Source organism: Nerophis ophidion, linkage group LG01 (genome assembly GCF_033978795.1).
Source record: "Nerophis ophidion isolate RoL-2023_Sa linkage group LG01, RoL_Noph_v1.0, whole genome shotgun sequence".
Classification (NCBI taxonomy): Eukaryota; Metazoa; Chordata; class Actinopteri; order Syngnathiformes; family Syngnathidae; genus Nerophis; species Nerophis ophidion.
Genome location: NC_084611.1, coordinates 17,349,870 through 17,375,561, shown reverse-complemented (window position 1 = coordinate 17,375,561; position 25,692 = coordinate 17,349,870). Strand labels below are relative to the sequence as shown.

The 25,692-nt window shown below is 43.6% G+C and overlaps 1 protein-coding gene across 1 annotated transcript in view; it reads left to right on the top strand.

Annotated features, from left to right (window-relative positions):
- adgrv1 (adhesion G protein-coupled receptor V1) overlaps window positions 1-25,692 on the top strand; it is a 469,843-nt gene that overhangs the window by 39,450 nt on the left and 404,701 nt on the right. Inside the window, exons 2-3 of the mRNA XM_061897509.1 lie at window positions 17,937-18,124; window positions 21,370-21,519. Coding sequence (XP_061753493.1) covers window positions 17,939-18,124; window positions 21,370-21,519 — 336 coding nt within the window. The 5' untranslated portion in view covers window positions 17,937-17,938. The remainder of the gene's footprint in view (window positions 1-17,936; window positions 18,125-21,369; window positions 21,520-25,692) is intronic.

Sequence of the window (25,692 nt, the reverse complement as noted above, 5' to 3'; positions counted from 1 at the left end):
TTACAGATGAGTTGGGAAATTGTGTTGGATGTAAATATAAACGGAATACAATGATTTGCAAATGCTTTTCAACCCATAATCAATTGAATGCACTACAAAGACAAGCTATTTGATGTTCAAACTCATAAACAATTTTTTTTTTTTTTTTGCAAATAATAATTAAACATGCCAAAGTAGTTGGGAAAGGGCATGTTCACCATTGTGTTACATCACCTTTTCTTTTAACAACACTCAATAAACGAATGGGAACTGAGAAAAATAATTGTTAAAGCTTTGAAAGTGGAATTCTTTCCCATTCTTGTTTTATGTAGAGCTTCAGTCGTTCACCAGTCCGGGGTCTCCGCTGTGGTATTTTACGCTTCATAATGCGCCACACATTTTCGATGGGAGATAGGTCTGGACTGCAGGCGGGCCAGGAAAGTACCCGCACTCTTTTTTACGTTGTTGTAACACGAGCTGAATGTGGCTTGGCATTGTCTTGCTGAAATAAGCAGGGGCGTCCATGAAAAAGACGGCGCTTAGATGGCAGCATATGTTGTTCCAAAACCTGTATGTACCTTTCAGCATTAATGGTGTGTAAGTTAAATAAATGATAAATGGGTTGTACTTGTATAGCGCTTTTCTACCTTCAAGGTACTCAAAGCGCTTTGACACTACTTCCACATTTACCCATTCACACACACATTCACACACTGATAGAGGGAGCTGCCATGCAAGGCGCCAACCAGCACCCATCAGGAGCAAGGGTGAAGTGTCTTGCTCAGGACACAACGGACGTGACGAGGTTGGTTCTAGGTGGGATTTGAACCAGTGACCCTCGGGTTGCGCACGGCCACTCTCCCACTGCGCCACGCCGTTACCCATGACTTGGGCACTAATGCACCCCCATTCCATCAAAGATGCTGGCTTTTCAACTTCGCTTCCCCTTTGGTCCGGATGACACGATGTCGAATATTTCCAAAAACAATTTGAAATGTGGACTTGTCAGACCACAGAACACTTTTCCACTTTGCATCAGTCCATATTAGATGATCTTAAAAGGTTCAGAGAATCTGGAGAAATCACTCCACGTAAACTGCATGGCCGGAAACCAACATTGAATGACTGTGACCTTTGATCCCTCAGAGGGCACTGTATCAAAAACCGACATCAGTCTCTAAAGGATATCACCACATGGGCTCAGGAAGAATTCAGAAAACCACTGTCACTAAATACAGTCGGTCGCTACATCTGTAAGTGCAAGTTAAAGCTCTACTATGCAAAGCGAAAGCCATTCATCAACAACATCCAGAAACGCCGCCGGCTTCTCTGGGCCCGAGATCATCTAAGATGGACTAATGCAAAGTGGAAAAGTGTTCTGTGGTCTGACGAGTCCACATTTCAAATTGTTTTTGGAAATATTCGACATCGTGTCATCCGGACCAAAGGGGAAGCGAACCATCCAGACTGTTATCGACGGAAAGTTCAAAAGCCAGCATCTGTGATGGTATGGGGGTGCATTAGTGCCCAAAGCATGTGTAACTTACACGTCTGTGAAGGCACCATTAATGCTGAAAGGTACATACAGGTTTTGGAACAACATAGAATAGAATAGAATAGAGTTTTATTGTCATTATTGCAATGAACAGGTTCAAAGAACAACGAAATTGGAGCAGCTCCTTCTAAGGTGCATATACAATATGGTAGTATAAATTAAAAAATAAATAAATAAATAAATAAATAAAATAAATTAAAAAAAAAAAGATAGAGATGACAGATGTATCTATGTATACATACATAAAACATTATTTCACATTGTATTCCAAAAAAATAGAAAAACATTTAAACATTACACATGAGGACATGATGGACATATGGACACTCAGTGCCTGTTTAGTGCTACTATGGCTCTTGGGTAAAAGCTATTTTTTAGTCTATTGGTGCTCGCTTTTAGCACCCTGTAGCGTCTGCCTGAGGGTAGCAGTTCCAGGTGGCTGTGCCCGGGGTGGAATGGGTCTTTCAGGATGCTCTGTGCTTTCCTGAGACAGCGGGAGCTGTACAGGTCAGCCAGGGGGGGGAGGGGGCATCCGATTAACTTCTGGGCGGTCTTTATGACTCTCTGGAGCGCCGTTCTCTCTGCGGCCGTGCAGCTGCTGAACCACACGCAGATGCAGTAGGTCAGGATGCTCTCAATGGAGCACCGGTAGAAGGACACCAGCAGTTCCTGTGAGAGGTGGTTGTTCCTGAGTATTCTCAGGAAGTGCAGTCTCTGGTGTGCCTTCTTGATGGTAGCCGTGGTGTTGGTGCTCCAGGATAGGTCGTTGGCCAGGTGGACTCCCAGGGAGCGGAAGTCGGAGACCCTCTCCACACAGTCACCACTGATGATCAGGGGCAGGATGTCCGTTTTTTTCCTCCTGAAGTCTATGACCAGCTCCTTGGTCTTGGAGGTGTTCAGGGCCAGGTTGTTGACTTTGCACCAATCCGACAGCTTCTCCACCTCATCCCGATATGCAGCCTCGTCTCCCTCCGAGATGAGCCCCACTACGGTGGTGTCATCCGCAAATTTGATGATGGAGTTGCTGGAGTGGGCAGGTGTGCAGTCGTATGTGTAGATGGAGTAGAGAAGGGGGCTCAGCACGCAGCCTTGTGGAGAGCCGGTACTGAGGTGCAGGCTTGATGACATGTGGCGACCCAACTGCACCCTCTGGGGGCGGTTGGATAAGAAGTCCTTAATCCACATGCAGATGGAGTTCGAGAGACCCAGGTCTGACAGTTTGGACACCAGTCTATCAGGAATAATGGTGTTAAATGCCGAGCTATAATCCACAAAAAGCAGCCGCACGTAGCTTCCCCCCGTCTCCAGGTGACCCAGGGAGGAGTGTAGGGCTGTGGCGATGGCGTCCTCTGTGGACCTGTTGGCTCTGTAGGCAAACTGGTGTGGGTCGAGCTCGGGAGGGAGGACTGAGGTGATATGGGTCCGTACCAGCTTCTCGAAGCACTTCATAGCTATAGGTGTAAGTGCAACTGGACGGTAGTCATTCAGACATCTGACAGAGTTCTTCTTCGGCACCGGGATTATTGTGGAGGTCTTCAGGCATGATGGGATGACGGCCTGGGAGAGGGACTGGGTGAAGATCTTCGTAAATACTCCGGCCAGCTGGTCTGCACAGTCTCTTAGTACCTGTCCCGGGACTCCATCTGGGCCCGTAGCCTTCCTCGGGTTTACTGCCTTCAGCGTGCGTCTCACCTTATGCTCCTCCAGTATAAGGGTGCAGCTGCTGTGGGTGTTGGGTGGAACTGTTGTGACGGCTGCAGGTGTCTAAGCGCCGCCTTTTTCTTGGACGCCCCTGCTTATTTCAGCAAGGCAATGCCAAGCCACATTCAGCATGTGTTACAACAGCGTGGCTTCGTAAAAAAGGAGTGCGGGTACTTTCCTGGCCCGCCTGCAGTCCAGACCTGTCTCCCATCGAAAATATGTGGCGCATTATGAAGCGTAAAATACGACAGCGGAGACTGTTGAACGACAGAAGCTCTACATAAAACAAGAATGGGAAAGAATTCCAGTTTCAAAGCTTCAACAATTAGTTTCCTCAGTTCCCAAACGTTTATTGAGTGTTAAAAGAAAAGGCGATGTAACACAGCGGTGAACATGCCCTTTCCCAACTACTTTGGCACGTGAGGCAAGCCATGAAATTTTAAGTTAATTATTATTTACAAAAAAAAATAAAGTTTATGAGTTTGAACATCAACTATCTTGTCTTGGTAGTGCATTCAATTGAATATGGGTTGAAAAGGATTTGCAAATTATTTTATTCCGTTTATATTTACATCTAACACAATTTCCCAACTCATATGGAAACGGGGTTTGTACATGTGTGAGTTCCTGGAAATAATGTATAACGAGATTAAAGATAATAATGAGTCATCTAAGTGAGATCCCAGTATAAGTCAATAGAAACAATAAAATCTGAATGTTCACACTGTGAACTCTTTTTAGTTGTGCTGTTTTTGGCTTGGACTGATATTTCTGGCCCTTGCAGTACATTTCATTTGCTTTGAATTTTTAGTGATGGACAGGGTGTTTTTTATGCATTCGTGCCCGGGCCAATCACCAGCTGTGTTTTTCATGCCTAAAACCTTGATATTTTTTGGAGACCTACTCCGTCTGTGGCAGCGCGGCTGGGTAAAGCCGCGGCTTGGTGTGCATGTGTGTGCGCATGGATATAACATCGCTCTGTGGTGCAGCTAGATCAGTGTCAGAGGTCTGCGCCAAACGCTCCATGCTGCCTGCTTCTTGACAGACAGATCCTTGGTCTGCTGGTAACCCCTGGGGTCACGGTTGGCACATCAGAAAACACCAGAACAAAAATAGCCCGCCATTTACAAAACAGACCTGTGCCATTCACACAACATCTGCTCTCTATTAGGCACCTAAAAGGGTGGTATTCTTGCTCAATGGATAGGACCAAAATGGACCATCATTTATTTCTGGGACTAAACGTTTTGGAGTTTAGCTCATGGGATCCACGACTCTTCGATCCCAGGATGTATAATATATTTTCTTTACTAGATATAAGACGGACCGCGGAGAGAAAGTCGTAATTATTAGGCTGGTATCCATCAATCCATCCATCCATCTTCTTCCGCTTATCCAAGGTTGGGTCGCGGGGGCAGCAGCCTAAACAGGGAAGCCCAGACTTCCCTCTCCCCAGCCACTTTGTCCAGCTCTTCCTACGGGATCCCGAGGCGTAGTCTTCCCAACGTGTCCTGGGTCTTGCCCTTGGCCTCCTACCAGGTTGGGGCGTTCGGGTGGCAACCTGACCAGATCTGGCTCCTCTCGATGTGAAGGAGCAGCGGATTTACTTTGAACTCCCCCCGGATGGCAGAGCTTCTCACCCTATCTCTAAGGGAGAGTTCGCCACCCGGCGGAGGAAACTCATTTCGGCCGCTTGTACCTTTGATCTTGTCCTTTCGGTCATAACCCAAAGCTCATGACCATAGGTGAGGATGGGAACGTTGATCGACCGGTAAATTGAGAGCTTTGCCTTCCGGCTCAGCTCCTTCTTCACCACAACGGATCGATACAGCGTCCGCATTACTGAAGACACCACACCGATCTCACAGTCCACTCTTCCCTCACTCGAGAACAAGACTCCGAGGTACTTGAACTCCTCCACTTGGGGCAGGGTCTCCTCCCCAACCCGGTGATGGCATTCCACCCTTTTCCGGGCGAGAACCATGAACTCGGACTTGGAGGTGATGATTCTAATCCCGGTCGCTTCACACTCGGCTGTGAACCGATCCACTAGATATGGGACGGACAGCGATGGTAATTGTTAGGCTGGTATCTTGATTGTGAAATGGTTAATTAATTTTGTCCTGAAACAGATAAGGTCAAACGGAGAGCAATGGCGTTTGTTGTCTAAAGATGACAACACACATAAACTATATTGCCAAAAGTATTTGGCCACCTGCCTTGACAAATGAACTTGAAGTGCCATCCCATTCTTAACCCATAGGGTTCGATATGATGTGGGTCCACCTGTTGCAGCTATTACAGCTTCAACTCTTCTGGGAAGGCTGTCCACAAGGTTGCAGATTGTGTTTATAGGAATTTTCCACCATTCATCCAAAAGCGCATTGGTGAGGTCACACTCTGATGTTGGTTTAAAAGGCCTGGCTCTCAATCTCCGTTCTAATTCATCCCAAAGGTGTTCTATCGGGTTTCAGGTCAGGACTCTGTGCAGGCCAGTCAAGTTCATTCACACCAGACTCAGTCATCCACGTCTTTATGGACCTTGCTTTGTGCACTTGTGCACAGTCATATTGGAAGAGGAAGGGGCCCACTCCAAACTGTTCCCACAAGGTTGGGAGCATGGAATTGTCCAAAATGTTTTAGTATCCTGGAGCATTCAAAGTTCCTTTCAGTGGCTACTACTCAGTGGCTTAGTGGTTAGAGCACGGGTGTCAAACTCTGGCCCGCCGTGTAATTTCATTTGGCCCTTGAGATAATATCAAATTAAGATTAGAGCTGGCCTGCCGGTATTATACAGCGGCGATGCCTCTGTAACACTGCATTCACCACTGATACTCGTACTTGCCAACCCTCACGATTTTCCCGGGAGACTCCCAAAGTTCAGTGCCCCTCCCGAAAATCTTCGGGGGCAACCATTCTTCTGAATTTCCCCCGATTCCCACCCGGACAACAATATTGGGGGCGTGCCTTGTAGGCACTGCCTTTAGCGTCCTCTACAGCCTGTCGTCACGTCCGCTTTCCCGCCATACAAACAACGTGCTGGCCCAGTCACATAATACATGCGGCTTTAACACACACAAGTGAATGCAAGGCATACTTGGTCAACAGCCATAAGGGTCACACTGAGGGTGGCCGTATAAACAACTTTAACACTTTTACAAATATGCGTCACACTGTGAACCCACACCAAACAAGAATGACAAACACATTTCGGGAGAACATCCGCACCGTAGCACAACATAAACACAACCGAAGAAATACCCGGAACCCCTTTGCAGCACTAACTTTTCCGGGACCCTACAATATACATCCCCGCTACCACCAAACCCCGCCCTCCCCAATTTTTATTTAAATTTTATTTGATATGCCATTGAAGTTTTTTAATCATTATTGTTATCATTTGAAACTCGATTTTGCATGTGACTATAAAGTTTTATAAGCCTTGCTTGTTTAATACTCAATGCAAAACTTGTTTGGGTCCCTATTAAAAGGTGAATTTGTTCAACCTTGGCCCGCGGCTTTGTTCAGTTTTAAATTTTGGCCCACTCTGTATTTGAGTTTGACACCCCTGGGTTAGAGTGTCAGCCCTGAGATCGGTAGGTCGTGAGTTTATACCAACGACTATAAAAATGGGATCCATAAAGGGTTGGAGTTGGGGGTTAAATAACCAAAATGGGGTTAAATCACCAAAATGATTCCCGGGCGCAGCCACTGCTGCTGCTCACTGCTCTTCTGATGCAGAAGATAATCTCACCACACCTAGTGTGTGTGACAATCATCGGTACTTTAACTTTTTTTAACTTTAACTTTCACTGGAACTAAGGGGCCAGGCCCAATTCCTGAAAAACAACCCCACACCATAATTCCTCCCTCCACCAATGCAGTCCGAAATGTACCGTTCTCCTGGCACCCTCCAAAAACCCAGACTCGTCCATCAGATTGCCGGATGGAAAAGCGTGATTCATCAGTCCACAGAACACGTCTCCACTGCTCTAGAGTCCAGTGGCGACGTGCTTTACACCACTGCTTTGCATTGGACTTGGTGATGTATGGCTTAGAGCCAGATGCACGGCCATGAAAACCCATTCCATGAAGATCTCTGCGTACTGTACGTGGGCTAACTGGAAGGGCACATGACGTTTGGAGCTCTGTAGCAACTGACTGTGCAGAAAGTCTTTGCACTTTGCGACTCAGAAATAGCTGACTCCTCACTCTCAGTTCACATAGCCTACTTGAGTTGCTGTTGTTCCCAAACTCTTTCATTTTCTTATAATAAAGCCGACCGTCGACTTTGGACTATTTAGGAGCGAGGACATTTCACGACTGGATTTGTTGCACAGGTGGCATCCTATGACAGTTTTCACGCTGGAAATCACTGAGAGCGGCCCATTCTTTCACAAATGTTTGTGGAAACAGTCTCCATATGATTGATTGATTGAAACTTTTATTAGTAGATTCATTACATATTCCATACAATTAACCACTAAATGATAACACCTGAATAAGTTTTTCAACTTGTTTAAGTCGGGGTCCACGTTAATCAATTCATGGTACAAATATATACTATCAGCATAATACAGTCATCACACAAGTTAATCATCATAGTATATATATTGAATTATTTACATTATTTACAATCCGGGGGGTGGGGTGAGGAGCTTTGGTTGATATCAGTACTTAAGTCATCAACAATTGCATCAACAGAGAAATGGACATTGAAACAGTGTAGGTGTGACTTAGTAGGATATGTACAGCCAGCAGAGAACATAGTGAGTTCAGATAGCATAAGAACAAGTACATACATTAGAAGTACATTTGATTATTAACATTAGGTTATTTACGATCCGGGGAGATGGGATGTGAATGGAGGAGGGTATTAGTAAAGGGTTGAAGTTGCCTGGAGGTGTTGTTTTAGAGCGCTTTTGAAGGAGGATAGAGATGCACTTACTTTTACACCTGTTGGGAGTGCATTCCACATTGATGTGGCATAGAAAGAGAATGAGTTAAAGAGGAACATTATCACCAGACCTATGTAAGCGTCAATATATACCTTGATGGTGCAGAAAAAAGACCATATACTTTTTTTTAACCGATTTCCGAACTCTAAATGGGTGAATTTTGGCGAATTAAACGCCTTTCTGTTTATTGCTCTGGTGGCGATGACGTCAGAACGTGACGTCGCCGAGGTAATACAGCTGCCATTTTCATTTTCTACACATTACACACACGGGTCTCAGCTCTGTTATTTTCCGTTTTTTCGACTATTTTTTGGAACCTTGGAGACTAACATGCTACGCTAATCGATGCTAACATGCTACGCTAATCGATGCTAACGTGCTATTTACCGGCGATGACAGACATGGCACAGAGATGTATGGATAACCTACAGATGCATTTGCAATGATAAAGTCAACGAAATCACTAAGGTGAGTTTTGTTGATGTTGACTTCTGTGCTAATCAGACATATTTGGTTGCGGCGTGACTGCCAGCTAATCTATGCTAACATGCTATTTACCGGCAGACATGGCACAGAGATGTATGGATAACCTGCAGATGCATTTGCAACTATATTACGTTTCCTTCCACCCACATTTAATGCGAAAAAAACACTTCCCAATCCACGGATTTAAATTGCTCCATTATCAGAAAATGCAAAAGTCCTGATCGTTTGGTCCGCACATTTTACCGGCGATGCTAACGCAGCTATTCGGCCATGCTATGGCTATGAATAGCGTCAATAGCTATTCGCTCAATAGCTTCAGTTTCTTCTTCAATACTTTCATACTCCAACCATCCGTTTCAATACATGCGTAATCTGTCGAATCGCTTAAGTCGCTGAAATCCAAATCTGAATCCGAGCTAATGTCGCTATATATTGCTGTGGTATTCCCATTGTTTGTTTACATTGGCAGCACTGTATGACGTCACAGGAAAATGGATAGTGGTTTCGAAGATAGCGAAAATAAGGCACTTTAAAGCTTTATTTAGGGATATTCCGGGACCGGTAAAATTTTGAAAAAAACTTCAAAAAATACAACAAGCCATTGAGAACTGATTTTTATTGTTTCTAACCCTTTTGAAATTGTGATAATGTTCCCCTTTAAGACCTTTGTTAGATCGGAATTTGGGTTTAACGTGGTTTGTGGAGCTCCCCCATGCCTAAGTGCTTGATTTTATTCACCTGTGGCCGGGCCAAGTGCTGAGGACCCCTGATTTTGATCATTTGGATGGGTGTCCAAATACTTTTGGCAATATAGTGTACGTTATGGCAAGTTATGCTGTGACCACCTCCGTTTAACACCTCTTTCTCTGTGAATAATGCTGCCTCAGCATTATTCAACTGAACAAAACAATTGCATTGAAATTAATTTAAAATATTTGTTTTTCTATAGATTAAGTAAAAGTAGTTAATTGTCCATACACAATGGGTGCAAAGATACCCAAAGGTATGTAAAGAATCTCTGAGGAACATTGTGACAACCCCAGGAGTTGCACAAAATAACTGGAATTTAATTGCGTGAACTATAGGATTTATTCAGACCCAACCTCCCTTTGTCCTGCAACACACTCGCTTCTCTTCCCCCTAAGCCTAAACCCTGTGTCCCTCGCCACCCACTGACTTTAAATCCTTTTTTAATGGGATCCCCCTGCCCACTTTCCAAATACAAACATTAATATCCATAGACTTAGAGGCCAAATCAATCTATAAACAAGAGTTACCTGACTAAAACTGCAATCATGCTGCTCATTTACCGACCTTACAGTATGACAACAATCCCCCGCATCCAACTTCCCCATGCTCTTTTTCAAAATTGTTCCTGAAGGCCTACTGAAATGAGATTTTCTTATTTAAACGGGGATAGCAGCTCCATTCTACGTGTCATACTTGATCATTTCGCGATATTGCCATATTTTTGCTGAAAGGATTTAGTAGAGAACAGCCACGATAAAGTTCGCAACTTTTGGTCGCTCATAAAAAAGCCTTGCCTTTACCGGAAGTCGCAGACGATGACGTCACCGGTGTGAGGGCTCCTCACATCCTCACATTGTTTTTAATGTGAGCCTCCTGCATCAAGAGCTATTCGGACCGAGAAAGCGACAATTTCCCCATTAATTTGAGCGAGGATGAAATATTCATGGATGAGGATATTGATAGTGAAGGACTAGGGGTTTGGTGCTAGCGGGGTGTATAATATAACCAAGAGTCATGGATGCATGACATTCTGGGTAATTGTTATGTTGCGTTTATAATGTGTTACAGAGCCGATGTTCTCCAGAAATGTGTTTGTCATTCTTGTTTGGTGTGGGTTCACAGAGTGTGGCGCATATTAGTAAGAGTGTTAAAGTTGTTTTATATCACAACCTTCAGTATGATCTGTATGGCTGTTGAACAAGACCCCTGATTTACACATAGTACAAGCAAAAAAAACCTCTTCCGCCATTTTGAAAATGTCAATGGGGGAAGCGTCACTCGTGACGTCACAAATTCAACCCGGCGGTAATAGTAAGCATGCGCTAATTACAACCCCCCCCCCCCAAAAAAGACGATTGCATTGGGAACAATTCTGATGTTTTTAGACACATTTACTAGGATAATTCTGGGAAATCCCTTATCTTTCTATTGTGTTGCTAGAGTTTAATAGTACCTGATAGTCGGAGTAGTGTGTCCACGGGTGTGTTGACGCCAGTCTCTGAGGGAAGTCGACGCAAATCCCGTAGGGGAGATGAACGGATGGTCAGCGCCTGAAGAGCTGCGGCCTACAACCATGACCTTGAACTACCTTCCCTCTGTTGCTAGATATCTCGAGATGTATGTTGTAATATGTATATGTGCTTTGCTATGGAGTTTTTTTCCCACTCCAGACTGGGCCCCCTTAGGAGCCCAGTCTAGATTTTATTTTTTTACTCATCCTTCCTGTTACGCCTGTTCGGCATCGTGGTGCCGGGTTCGATTCCCTCGAGGATGCGTCGAAATTGAACACAGCAAAGGTAAGGTTTAACTATTTATTTGAATAACAAAAGGTGCTAGAGAACAAAAATACTGGAGCTAAGAAAAGGCAAACAAAAGACGCTAGCATGAAAGCTAGGATAAACAAATAGTAAACTAAACTGGCACATGGGCACACAAAGGGGAAAACAAAACATTTAGCATGAGAGCTAAGAATGAATAAAATTGCGCAGCGTGAGAGCTCGCGAGAATAATACAGAAATTTCATGTAAGCAAAAGCGCAAAGCAGACGTACCGTTGTGTATGAACAAATTTGGATCCCAGACTGAACAACAAAAGATGCAGGCTTATATAAGGCAGGTGATTAGTGAGGACAGGTGTGCAGGGCCGTAAGTAGCAGGTGAAACTGATAAGCTACCATGGTGACCGACTAAACAGGAAATAATAGGATCAGACGGAGAGTGAAAATAAAAATGGAACAACAATCAATAATATGTGGAGGATCCAAAAAGCGGATCTCAACACTTCCCCAGCGTTTACATTTTTCCCAACTTTTACGGGGCGCCTTATGGCGACCCCTCAGCGTTCTTGTTCTGTAACCCTGTACACTGTTTGTTTGTCTAATCTTGAACAGGTCTGTGCTGAAAACAAAGTTTTGTTGTACTTGCGCAATGACAATAAAGACCTATCCTATCCTATCCTAAGTCACGGCAGCTGCATGGACGGCGCAAGCTCAGCTGATCACCGGTAAGAGGCGACTTTTTACCACAATTTTCTCACCGAAACCTGCTGGTTGACAAGTGGTCGGGATCCATGTTCGCTTGACCGCTCTGATCCATAGTAAAGCTTCACCTCCGGGAATTTTAAACAAGTAAACACCCGTGTGTTTGTGTGGCTAAAGGCTAAAGCTTCCCACCTCCATCTTTCTACTTGGACTTCTCCATTATTAATTGAACAAATTGCAAAAGATTCAGCAACATAGATGTCCAAAATACTGTGTAATTGCTAGGGGTGTAACGGTACGTGTATTTGTATCGAACCGTTTCGGTACGGGGGATTCGGTTCGGTGCGGAGGAATACCAAACGAGTTCAACACGTACATATGAAGTAGCCGCCTATGCTAAAGTCTTAACAAGCTGCCCCGCTCGGTTCTGCCTCTGTGTCTGTCTCTACACAGCACCCAGCATTGTCCCGCCCAAACAACCATCTGATTGGTTACATACAAAGCCAATCAGCAATGCGTATTCAGAGCGCATGTCGTCAGGGCTTCAGTGTTGATGTCGAGCAGATAGGTCTTTAGCAGGGGAGCAACTCACTCTCCCCAAATTATATTCCAAATCAACTACTGTCTAAACACCACTATAAGCCCGTTGACCTTCTAGAAACAAACTGCAGCTCAGCTCACTCGCAGTCCTGGCTTTAGGTGAAGGCTAGTTAGCTTTTAGCGAAACGTTAACTCATTTTGCAGTGTGTGTGTGTGTGTTTGTGTTACGGACAGTGTTGATTGAGGTGTGTTGAAGCAGCAAAAAAGGACATTATATTAAATAAAGAGTTTCTGTCTCTGATAGTGTATATAATGATGTAAGTGCATTATAAAGCCTACATGAACTCCATGGTGTTTAGGGATGAATTTTCAGCTATAGTTACATGAATCATTAGTAATGTAGCAGCCTAGTTTTGAATGGCAGGGTCCCTGCTATCACATGTTGATAAAAATATAACATTTACATAATAAAAATCAACTACACGATTCCCCAATGCTGTAATAAATTAAGCATGATGAGTTGACTTGAAACTGTTTAATGTTGCACTTTTTATATGTAGAAGAAAAGTTGTGTCATTTTATTTAATCAAAGCAACAACTTGAGGCAGTTTGATGTGGATTAACGTGGGCAGAATTATTATAGTGTTCCCAATGTTGAAAGGATCAAGCCATTGTTTACAAATTTGGTAAATAAATACCCCAAAAATGTATATTTTGTTGTTTTCTTACTGTACCGAAAATGAACCGAACCGTGACCTCTAAACCGAGGTACGGATCGAACCGAAATTTTTGTGTACCGTTACACCCCTAGTAATTGCGCGATGAAAAGAGATCGAGTTTTAGCCGCAAGTGGTGTAGGCTAATATGTCCCCGCCAACCAATAATGTCACAAACAAGCGTCATCTTACCGCGACGTTTTCAACAGGAAACTCCGCGGGAAATTTAAAATTGTGATTTAGTAAACTAAAAAGGCCGTATTGGCATGTGTGGCAATGTTAATATTTCATCATTGATATATAAACTATCAGACTGCGTGGTGGGTAGTAGTGGGTTTCAGCAGGACTTTAAAGAGCATGTTTATACCCGTGCCAAGACAACACAGTGCACATTGTGAAGGAAAGACTCGGGTGGCATGGAGTTTGAGGGCAGTGGCCGCTATCTCCTCCGCTGGCTCCACCCCGCTAGTCACGCTGTGTCGTTGTGTTGTGTTAACCATGACAACTGTCTATGTGGCTCCATCCAGCTCCAGGATTATTCTTGGTGAGAGGCTGGATGCAAAGATGATTGGCGGAAGCAGACGAGCAGAGATTATAATTAGAGTGCAAGAGCAAGAAAATGTTGGCGGAGGAAGATGAAACTTTGGGCTTAATAAATAAAACTACTGATTCGGTTACATTTCCTTTGGGTAGGCGGGCAGAATTTGTGTGGTTAAGAGAAATGGGATTAACAGCCATGCCCATGACAGTTTGAGGATAACAGCTGGTTGAATTCTGGAACTTTACCAGGTTGTTATACCACCATGACCAGCTGGCCAGCCTGTTTGGACATGTGGTTTCTCTTTTCTGCACAATGTGTAATTTCTCTCATGGAGAATTAGTTTTAACACACATGTGTAACCGCTCAATCAACAATCCTTATATAGGCTCAGCGATCATCATCTTTAAATGTTTCTATGATGTATTCTGACGATTTATTTAATGTAACTACTTGGGGTGTAACGGTACGTGTCTTTGTATCGAACCGTTTCGGTTCAACACGCGGGCGTGCCTTGCAAGTTCGGAAGCAGAAGTCTTCACAAGCTGCTCTGCTTTCTGCCTCTGTCTCTGCCTCATTGTCCCGCCCACACAACCATCTGATTGGTTACATACAAAGCCAATCAGCAGTGCGTATTCAGAGCGATGTGACAGCCAATCAGCAGTGCGTATTCAGACTTCAGAACGATGTAGTCAATGCTTTAGCGTCGAGCAGAGATATTTGTTTAGCAGGGGAGGAGCGGACTCTACCCAAATTATACTAAACACTTCCCAGTCACAACTATTGCAAATATCACTATGAGCCCGTTGACCTTCTAGGAACTTAAACTGCAGCTCAGCTCGCTCACAGTATAGGCTTGAGATGAAGGCTTATTAGCTTTTAGCGTAACGTTAGCTCATTTTTCTGTTTGTGTGTGTGTGTGTATGTGTGTGTGTGTGTGTGTGTGCAAGCGTGCGTGTTTTAAGGGCAGCAAAGCCTTGTCTGTCTGTTATTTCATTGAACTCCATTGTGTTTAAGGATGAATAGTTTCTCCTATTGCAATTGTACTATTTTTCAGCTATAGTTACATGAATCATTAGTAATGTAGCAGCCTAGTTTTGAATAGCAGGGTCCCTGCTATCACATGTTGATAAAAATACAACATTTACATAATAAAAGTCAACTACAGGCGTCCCAAATGCTGTAATAAATTAAGCATGATGAGTTGACATTAGGGGCTTCACGGTGGTAGAGGGGTTAGTGCGTCTGCCTCACAATACGAAGGTCCTGCAGTCCTGGGGGTTCAAATCCAGGCTCGGGATCTTTCTGTGTGGAGTTTGCATGTTCTCCCCGTGAATGCGTGGGTTCCCTCCGGGTACTCCGGCTTCCTCCCACCTCCAAAGACATGCACCTGGGGATAGGTTGATTGGCAACACTAAATTGGCCCTAGTGTGTGAATGTGAGTGTGAATGTTGTCTATCTGTCTGTGTTGGCCCTGCGATGAGGTGGTGACTTGTCCAGAGTGTACCCCGCCTTCCGCCCGATTGTAGCTGAGATAGGCGCCAGCGCCCCCCGCGACCCCGAAAGGGAATAAGCGGTAGAAAATGGATGGATGGATGGAGTTGACATTAACATTAAACAGTTTCCATTGAAACTGTTTAATGTTAAACTTTTTATATGTAGAAGAAAGGTTTTGTCATTTTATTTAATCAAAGCAACAACTTGAGGCAGTTTAATGTGGATTAACGTGGGCATAATTATTATAATTTTCCCAATGTTAAAAGCATAAAGCCATTGTTTACAAATTTGGTAAACAAATAACCAAAAAATTTATATTTTGTTGATTTCTTACTCTACTGAAAATGAACCGAACCGTGACCTCTAAACCTAGGTATGTACCGAACCGAAATTTTTGTGAACCGTTACACCCCTAGTAACTACCGTATTTTTCGGACCATAGTCCGCACTGGTTTATATTACTGCCGAAGAGCGGGTCTATTCAGGTCTATTGTCCTACAAACCCCGTTTCCATATGAGTTGGGAAATGGTGTTAAGATCAATCAATCAATGTTTATTTATATAGCCCTAAATCACAAGTGCCTCAAAGGGCTGCACAAACCACAACAACATCCTCGGTAGGGCCCACATAAGGGCAAGGAAAAACTCATTCCAGTGGGACGTCGACCATGATGACTATGAGAAACCTTGGAGAGGACCACATATGTGGGCAACCCCCCCCCCTATCTAACATGATATTGTGAAAGTTCAATCCATAGTGGATCTAACGTAAGCGTGAGAATCAAGTCCAAAGTGGATCCAATATAGTATCAATCAATCAATGTTTATTTATATAGCCCTAAATCACAAATGTCTCAAAGGACTGTACAAACCACTATGACTACGACATCCTCGGAAGAACCCACATAAGGGCAAGGAAAACTCACACCCAGTGGGACGCCAGGGACAATGATGACTATGAGAACCTTGGAGAGGACCTCATATGTGATCAACACCCCCCCCCCCCCCCCCTCTAGGGGACCGAAAGCAATGGATGTCGAGCGTGTCTAACATGATACTGTGAAAGTTCAATCCATAGTTGCTCCAACACAGCCGCGAGAGTTCAGTTCAAAGCGGATCCAAGACAGTAGCGAGAGTCCCATCCAAAGTGGAGCCAGCAGGAAACCATCCTCAGCGGAGGCGGATCAGCAGCGCAGAGATGCCCCCAACCGATACACAGGCGAGCGGTTGATCTCGGGTCCCGACTCTGGACGAGCGGTCCATCCTGGGTCCCGACTCTGGACAGCCAGTACTTCATCCATGGCCACCGGACCGGACCCCCTCCACAAGGGAGGGAGACATAGGAGAAAAAGAAAAGAAACGGCAGATCAACTGGTCCAAAAAGGGGGTGTGTTTAAAGGCTAGAGTATACAAATCCGTTTTAAGATGAGACTTAAATGTTTCTACTGAGGTAGCATCTTGAACTGTTACCGGGAGGGCATTCCAGATTACTGGAGCCCGAATGGAAAAAGCACTATAGCCCGCAGACTTTTTTTGGGCTCTGGGAATCACTAAAAAGCCGGAGTCCTTTGAACGCAGATTTCTTGCCGGGACATATGGTACAATACAATCGGCAAGATATGCTGGAGCTAGACCGTGTAGTATTTTATATGTAAGTAGTAAAACCTTAAAGATGTAAATATAAACGGAATAAAATGATTTGCAAATCATTTTCAACACATATTCAGTTGAATATGCTACGGAGACAACATATTTGACGTTCAAACTGTTAAATATTTTTTTTTTTTTGCAAATAATCATTAACTTTAGAATTTGATGCCAGCAACACGTGACAAAGAAGTTGGGAAAGGTGGCAGTAAATACTGATAAAGTTAAAGAATGCTCATCAAACACTTATTTGGAACATTCCACAGGTGTGCAGGCTAATTGGGAACAGGTGGGGTGCCATGATTGGGTATAAAAACAGCTCCACCTAAAATGCTCAGTCTTTCACAAGAAAAGATGGGGCGAGGTACACCTCTTTGTCCACAATTGTGTGAGCAAATAGTCAAACAGTTTAAGAATAACGTTTCTCAAAGTGCAATTGCAAGAAATTTAGAAATAACATAACAATAAACGCAACATAACAATTACCCAGAATGCCATGCATCCATGACTCTTGGCTATATTATACACGCGCCCCCAACCCCGCCCACCTCAACCGACGCACGGAGGGGGGGGGGGGGGTTATAGCAAAAAGTCATGGATGCATGGCATTCTGGGTAATTGTTATGTTGCGTTTATAATGTGTTACAGAGCTGATGTTCTATGGAAATGTGTTTGTCATTCTTGTTTGGTGTGGGTTCACAGAGTGTGGTGCATATTAGTAAGAGTGTTAAAGTTGTTTTATATCACAACCTTCAGTGTGTTCTGTATGGCTGTTGAACAAGACCCCTGGTTTACACATAGTACAAGCAAAAAAAAGTTCCTCCGTCATTTTGAAAATGACAATGGGGGAAACGTCACTCGTGACGTCACAAATTCGACCCGGCGGTAATAGTAAGCATGCGCTAATAATTTTGGGAAGTGAGTTTGACCCGGCAGTAATTCAAGGCAGGCGCATATTACATGCTCGGCGGCAATTTAAAGAAATACGGTATAAACCATACCTGCAAGGGTGGAGATACTAAATGAAATCCTGGAATGGAATGCTCGTCTTTAATTTGGAAAATTTTCTTTATTTTTCTTTTTTTCGTAGGAATGCCCGCTATCCTCCAGTTTGCCGGGTTGGTTCTGGCTCTGTCCATCCCTGGCACAACATCCGAGTCAGCCACTCTGCGGTTCTCGGGGCAAACGGACTTTGTCGTCAACGAGAGCAGCACAGCTGTGGTCCGACTGGTCGTGGAGAGGGTGGGAGACCCCGTCAATGTCACCGCCTTGGTTCTGGTACGCTACGTGACATGTTTTCACTGTTTCAATGAACAACACACAGGTACTGTGTCAGATATTGTTGCTATTTATCATCCGGGAATCCTGCCCGTACTGTCTTTACCCGGTCAGATCTTCCATTCTTTGACATCAAAGTTCCTGTATGTCAGCTGTTTGGAAAAGTCAGTAGTTTGGTTTTACGGGCTCCACGTGGCGGCTGGTGGCACATGTTCACAGTTGGTGTCTAACAAGGCGAAGTATAAATGCAGTAGAGTGGTGCAGAAAAGTGCCTTATGTCTTCAAAAGAAAATACTCTTGAATGAACTATTAAACATGGTATTTCCATAAAAGTATTTTTTGTGAAAGACGACCACGACATACAATCGTGGTCAAAAGTTTACATACACTTGTAAAGAACATAATGTCATGGCTGTCTTGATTTTCCTATAATCTCTACAACTCTTATTTTTTGGTGATAGAGTGATTGGAGCACATACTTGTTGGTCACAAAAAATATTCATGAAGTTGGGTTCTTTTATGAACTTATTATGGGTCTACTGAAAATGTGAGCAAATCTGCTGGGTCAAAAGTATACTTACAGCAATGTTAATATTTGCTTACATGTCCCCTGGCAAGTTTCACTGCAATAAGGCTCTTTTGGTAGCCATCCACAAGCTTCTGGCAAGCTTTTAGTTGACCTTTTGACCCCTCCTATTGACAAAATTAGTGCAGTTTAGCTAAATTTGTTGGTTTTCTGACATTGACTTGTTTCTTCAGCATTGTCCACGCGTTTAAATCAGGATTTTTGGGAAGGCCATTTTAAAAACGTAATCGTAGCCTGATTTAGCCATTGTCCGGTTGGAACACCCAACTGATGTTTTTAGGTTGTCCTGAAGAATTTGGAGGTAATCCTCCTTTTTCATTGTCCCTTTAACTCTGTGAAGAGCACAAGTTCCATTAGCAGCAAAACAGGCCCAGAGCATAATACTACCAACACCATGCTTAACGGTAGGAATGGTGTTCCTAGGATTAAAAGACTCACCTTTTCTCCTCCAAACATATTGCTGGGTATTGTGACCAAAGAAGCTCCATTTGTGTTTCATCTGACCACAGAATGTTCCTGCAGAATGTCAAATGAAATCAAATCAAATCAACTTTATTTATAAAGCACATTTAAAATTTACCACAGGGGTAGCCAAAGTGCTGTACAATGGGCAGGTTAAAAGATAATACGAGAACCAAGCAAACAACACAACACAAACAGAACATGAAAATAAATAAATAAATAAAACACGATTGTATTGTACCATATGTCCCGGCAAGAAATCTGCGTTCAAAGGACTCCGGCTTATTAGTGATTCCCAGAGCCCCAAAAAAGTCTGCGGGCTATAGAGCTTTTTCATTTCGGGCTCCAGTACTCTGGAATGCCCTCCCGGAAAAAGTTCGAGATGCCACCTCAGTAGAAGCATTTAAGTCTCACCTTAAAACTCATTTGTATACTCTAGCCTTTAAATAGACTCCCTTTTTAGACCAGTTGATCTGCCGTTTCTTTTCTTTTTCTTCTATGTCCCACTCTCCTTTGTGGAGGGGGTCTGGTCCGGTCCGGTGGCCATGTACTGCTCGCCTGTGTATCGGCTGGGGACATCTCTGCGCTGCTGATCCGCCTCCGCTTGGGATGGTTTCCTGCTGGCTCCGCTGTGAACGGGACTCTCGCTGCTGTGTTGGATCCGCTTTGCACTGGACTCTCGCGACTGTGTTGGATCCATTATGGATTGAACTTTCACAGTATCATGTTAGACATCCATTGCTTTCCTCCTCTCCAAGGTTCTCATAGTCATTATTGTCACCGATGTCCCACTGGGTGTGAGTTTTCCTTGCCCTTATGTGGGCCTACCGAGGATGTCGTAGTGGTTTGTGCAGCCCTTTGAGACACTAGTGATTTAGGGCTATATAAGTAAACATTGATTGATTGATTGATAAAAACAGGTTCACAGCAGGTGTATAATAGGGCGCCATTGCAGGATGGATATCACTCAGTGTTAAAAGCCAAGGAATAAAAGTATGTTTTTAAGAGAGATTTAAAAACAGGAAGAGAGGAGGCTTGTCTAACACTCAGAGGTAGGTCGTTCCAGAGCTTGGGAGCAGCAGCGGCAAAAGCTCTGTCACCTCTAAGCTTCAGCCTTGTGTCAGGGACCGTCAGTAGCAGCTGATCGGCTGATATTAGGCATGGAGTGGGGCAGTAAGGCTGAAGGAGGTCGGAGAGATTTGTTGGCGCGAGGTTGTTTTCCGAATTTAAAATCTGAGTCGAACTTTACCCCCAGGTTTGTGACACAGTTGCTGAGATACGGGGTCAGAGTGCCGAGGTCAACGTTGGGGAAGGGAGAGCGACTTGGACCGAACAACATAACTTCTGTTTTGTCTTCATTTAGTCTTATCTTTGTCCGTGTGATGTCAGAAGAAACAAAAATGGAGCTGTTTGACCACAATACCCAGCAATATGTTTGGATGAGAAAAGGTGAGGCTTTTAATCCCAGGAACACCACACCTACCGTCAAGCATGGTGGTGGTAGTACTATTCTCTGGGCCTGTTTTGCTGCCAATGGAACTGGTGCTTTACACAGAGTAAATGGGGCAATGAAAAAAGACGATTACCTCCAAATTTTTCAGGACAACATAAAATCATCAGTCCAGAAGTTGGGTCTTGGGCGCAGTTGGGTGTTCCAACAAGACAATGACCTCAAACACACGTCAAAAGTGGTAAAGGAATGGCTAAATCAGGATCAAATTAGGTTTAGAATGGCATTCCGAAAGACCTGACTTATTGTGTGGACAATACTGAAGAAACGAGTCCATGTCAAAAAACCAACAAATTTAGCTGAACTGCACCAATTTTGTCAAAAGGAGTGGTCAAAAATTCAAGCAGAAGATTGTGGATGGCTACCAAAAGCACCTCATTGCAGTGAAACTTGCCAAGGAACATGTAACTAAATATTAACTTTGCTGTATGTATACTTTTGACCCAGCAGATTTGGTCACATTTTCAGTAGACCCATAATAAATTCATAAAAGAACCAAACTTCATGAATTTTTTTTGTGACCAACAAGTTTGTGCTCCAATCAATCTATCACAAAAAAAATAAGTTGTATAAATGATTGGAAACTCAAGACAGCCATGACATTATGTTCTTTACAAGTGTATGTCACCTTTTGACCATGACTGTATATAAACCTACGTATCATTATTTTTGCTGTCCTTATTTCAGTTAGAGGGAGTCGACACTGGCGATTTTGAGGCTATTACTGCTGCAGCCTTTCTGCTGTCCACTGAACCCAGTAAGACCATCTTCATTGCCGTGAAGGACGATGACCTGCCTGAAGCTGACGAAACCTTTACCTTCAACCTCACTCTCCAGGTAAAAGGCTCAGTGTTTACTCGTGTGTGGATTTACTTTATACAGTAGGGGCAAAAAAGTATTTAGCCAGCCACCGATTGTGCAAGTTCTCCCACTTAAAATGATGACAGAGGTCTGTAATTTTCATCATAGGTACACTTCAACTGTGAGAGACAGAATGTGGAAAACAAAATCCAGGAATTAACAATGTAGGAATTTTAAAGAATTTATTTGTAAATTATGGTGGAAAATAAGTATTTGGTCAACCATTCAAAGCTCTCACTGATGGAAGGAGGTTTTGGCTCAAAATCTCACAATACATGGCCCCATTCATTCTTTCCTTAACACGGATCAATCGTCCTGTCCCCTTAGCAGAAAAACAGCCCCAAAGCATGATGTTTCCACCCCGTGCTTCTCAGTAGGTGTGGTGTTCTTGGGATGCAACTCAGTATTCTTCTTCCTCCAAACACGACGAGTTGAGTTTCTACCAGAAAGTTCTATTTTGGTTTCATCTGACCACATGACATTCTCCCAATCCTCTGCTGTATCATCCATGTATCCATTTTGGTATAAACTCAACTCGTCGTGTTTGGAGGAAGAATACTGAGTTGCATCCCAAGAACACCATACCTACTGTGAAGCATGGGGGTGGAAAGATCATGCTTTGGGGCTGTTTTTCTGCTAAGGGGACCGGACGAATGATCCGTGTTAAGGAAAGAATGAATGGGGCCATGTATTGTGAGATTTTGAGCCAAAACCTCCTTCCATCAGTGAGAGCTTTGAATGGTTGACCAAATACTTATTTTCCACCATGATTTACAAATACATTCTTTAAAATTCCTACAATGTGAATTCCTGGATTTTTTTTCACATTCTGTCTCTCACAGTTAAAGTGTACCTATGATGAAAATTACAGACCTCCGTCATCATTTTAAGTGGGAGAACTTCCATAATCGGTGGCTGACTAAATACTTTTTTTGCCCCACTGTATGGGTGAAAACACTCTTACAGACATCACACATTTGACGGTATTGTAAAACTTCCAATTGTTGCTTGGAGTGATGAATGAAGAATCCGTACGAGTGGAAAACGTTACGGATGATTAGAAAACAGGACGGCACTTCTACTTCCAGCTCGAAGCTTTAAACAGCAGGAAGCACTGAGCAAACTTTTCAATTGTCTGCATGTGTTTTATGACTGTCAACGAAGAAAAATACGTAAGTTACTGTTTTATAATTCGCAGGGTTCAAAGCGTAGGAAACAAAGTAGCGGCTGCTAGTCTTGAATTTACGGTATGTGATTGTATGCCTGTCACTAAATGTATATATAACATTGTTAGAGGTTTTGGATGTTTTTTAAGATTGCTTTATGGACGGAATACCTGAAATCCCATTTCATGCATTGTTAGCCGCCTATCGCCAGCAGTTTTTTACAGTTTAGGATAAAAAGAAAACGAAAAGACATTGGTGTTCTTGTATCAGATTTTGGGGGATTGGCAAAAATCCCAAAAACAAGTGCTGTTCCCCTTCAACACTAGCTTTCGGGCAATGAGTAGTGGGGGCGTCAAGCACAGTAAGGTCTTTAGCTCCATGCTGTAGGCTCTTTGATGTGTGTTCTCGGTAAGACTTCACAAGGGTCAAACAGGGTGGGGAGGACGACATGACCAGAGTGCCTTTGAGGTTCTCCATTTAAAAGACACCGTTGTGAAAGGAAAGGGACTTTGACTGCCACAAGTTCAAAGCACTTTCCTATATTCTCCCACATGCCCTTTCCGTTATGTACTTTGTTCCACTCCTTGAACTCACTGGTAGATGAAAGCTTACTTTCTTTGTGGAATTTACCACTTTCCAAGCGAGGTATTGAGTCCAGACAAAATAGCGTAACGCACACAAGAGAGCTCGGGATGCCTTACGCCCAGAGGCTTGTCACCATGGTGTTATTGTGGCATTTAACTGTCACGTTTGACGGATGAGGTCAGCACCAAACCCTTGCGATGCGCTGATTGTCATCTTTGGATAGCGAGACTGACATTCCTCACCACGTTCGTCTGTAGGTGACATCCGGATACTTCCCTGTGGTGCACGCCCGTATTTAGCCTGCCAGAAAAGTGGAAGAAAAGATGAGGCCCATCTATTTACCCTACAGTGAAGACAAAGCTTTGGCCAAATGCCAATCCTATCAGTTTACTGGAAAGCAGGATGAATGTGCGCTGAAAGTGGGTTCACACATCAAGCATCAAGGTAGAGCGGGAGAATGAGTCCGGATGTGAATTGTTTTTGTCAGCTGGTGCTTCCCAAGCAGGTTGATCCTGCAATTAATGTTGGTTAGCAGGCAAATGTAAGCAGTGTTTTTACCACATGATATCTACTAAGGCAGCGTTTCTCAAACTTTTCTGAGCCAAGGCACATTCTTTTAATTGCAGAAATCCCGACACCTACAACCAGCAGAAATCATTAAAGGGGAACATTATCACAATTTCAAAAGGGTTAAAAACAATAAAAATCAGTTCCCAGTAGTTTGTTGTATTTTTTGAATTTATTTTCAAAATTTTACCGGTCTCGGAATACCCCTAAAAAAAACCTTTAAAGTGCTTGATTTTCGCTATTTGCCATGCGACTATCCATTTCCCTTTGACGTCACACAGTGCTGCCATGTAAACAAACAATTGCGAATACCACAGCAAGATATAGCGACATTAGATCGGATTCGGACTCGGATTTCAGCGGCTTAAGCGATTCAACAGATTACGCATGTATTGAAACAGATGGTTGGAGTATGAAAGTATTGAAGAAGAAACTGAAGCTATTGAGCGAAAAGCTATTGACGCTATTCATAGCCATAGCATGGCCGAATAGCTGCGTTAGCATCGCCGGTAAAATGTGCGGACCAAACGATCAGTACTTTCGCATCTCGTGATACTGGAGCAACTTAAATCCATCGATTGGTAAGTGTTTTTTTCGCATTAAATGTGGGTGGAAGGAAACGTAATATAGTTGCAAATGCATCTGCAGGTTATCCATACATCTCTGTGCCATGTCTGCTTTAGCACCGCCGGTAAATAGCATGTTAGCGTCGATTAGCGTAGCATGTTAGCATCGATTAGCTGGCAGTCACGCCCAACCAAATATGTCTGATTAGCACATAAATCAACATCAACAAAACTCACCTTTGTGATTTCGTTGACTTTATCGTTGCAAATGCATCTGCAGGTTATCCATACGTCTCTGTGCCATGTCTGTCATCGCCGGTAAAATGTGGAGACACTTTGGCTCATTCAATGGGGGTCTGGCGGGAGACACTTTCACATCTTCGGGCCAGTGGTGCAACTTGAATCCCTCCCTGTTAGTGTTGTTACACCCTCCGACAACACACCGACGAGGCATGATGTCTCCAAGGTTCCAAAAAATAGTCAAAAAAACGAAAAATAACAGAGCTGAGACCCAATGTTTACAATGTGTTGAAAATGAAAATGGCGGCTGTATTACCTCGGCGACGTCACATTCTGATGTCATCGCCTCCAGAGCTATAAACAGAAAGGCGTTTAATTCGCCAAAATTCACCCATTTAGAGTTCGGAAATCGGTTAAAAAATATATATGGTCTTTTTTTCTGCACTATCAAGGTATATATTGACGCTTACATAGGTCTGGTGATAATGTTCCCCTTTAAAAAATGAAACTCAATAGCCGATAGAGATGCACGGTTTGCTGTCTCATCCACGGAGTCCACGGATAAACCGCGGGTCGGGCAGGTGACATGACGAAAAAATAGATTTTAATTAGATTCGGGCGGGTGGCGGTTGAACCATCCGGAAATATTTGATAAACATGGTTCTGGGATCTGTATCCTTTGCCATTCAAAGAGCCGTTTAAGACCCGTGTCACAAAGCGAAGAAGACAATAGGAGACGCTAATATTCTCTAGAATGACTGCCGATAGTCACCCAGATACTAAGTATTAGGGCGTGCTATGAAGCCATTGACTTTATCGCCCTTTACAGCATGTACGATCTGCTTGTCAGTCCAGCATCATGTTGTGTGCGGCTTCCGCAGCAACACGCTCACGACTGCAAGGCATACTGGGTGACACAGAGTACACTAATGGTTGTGATATAAACAATTTTAACACTCTTGCTAATATGCGCCACGCTGTGAAGCCACACCAAACAAGATTGACAAACACATTCCGGGAGAACA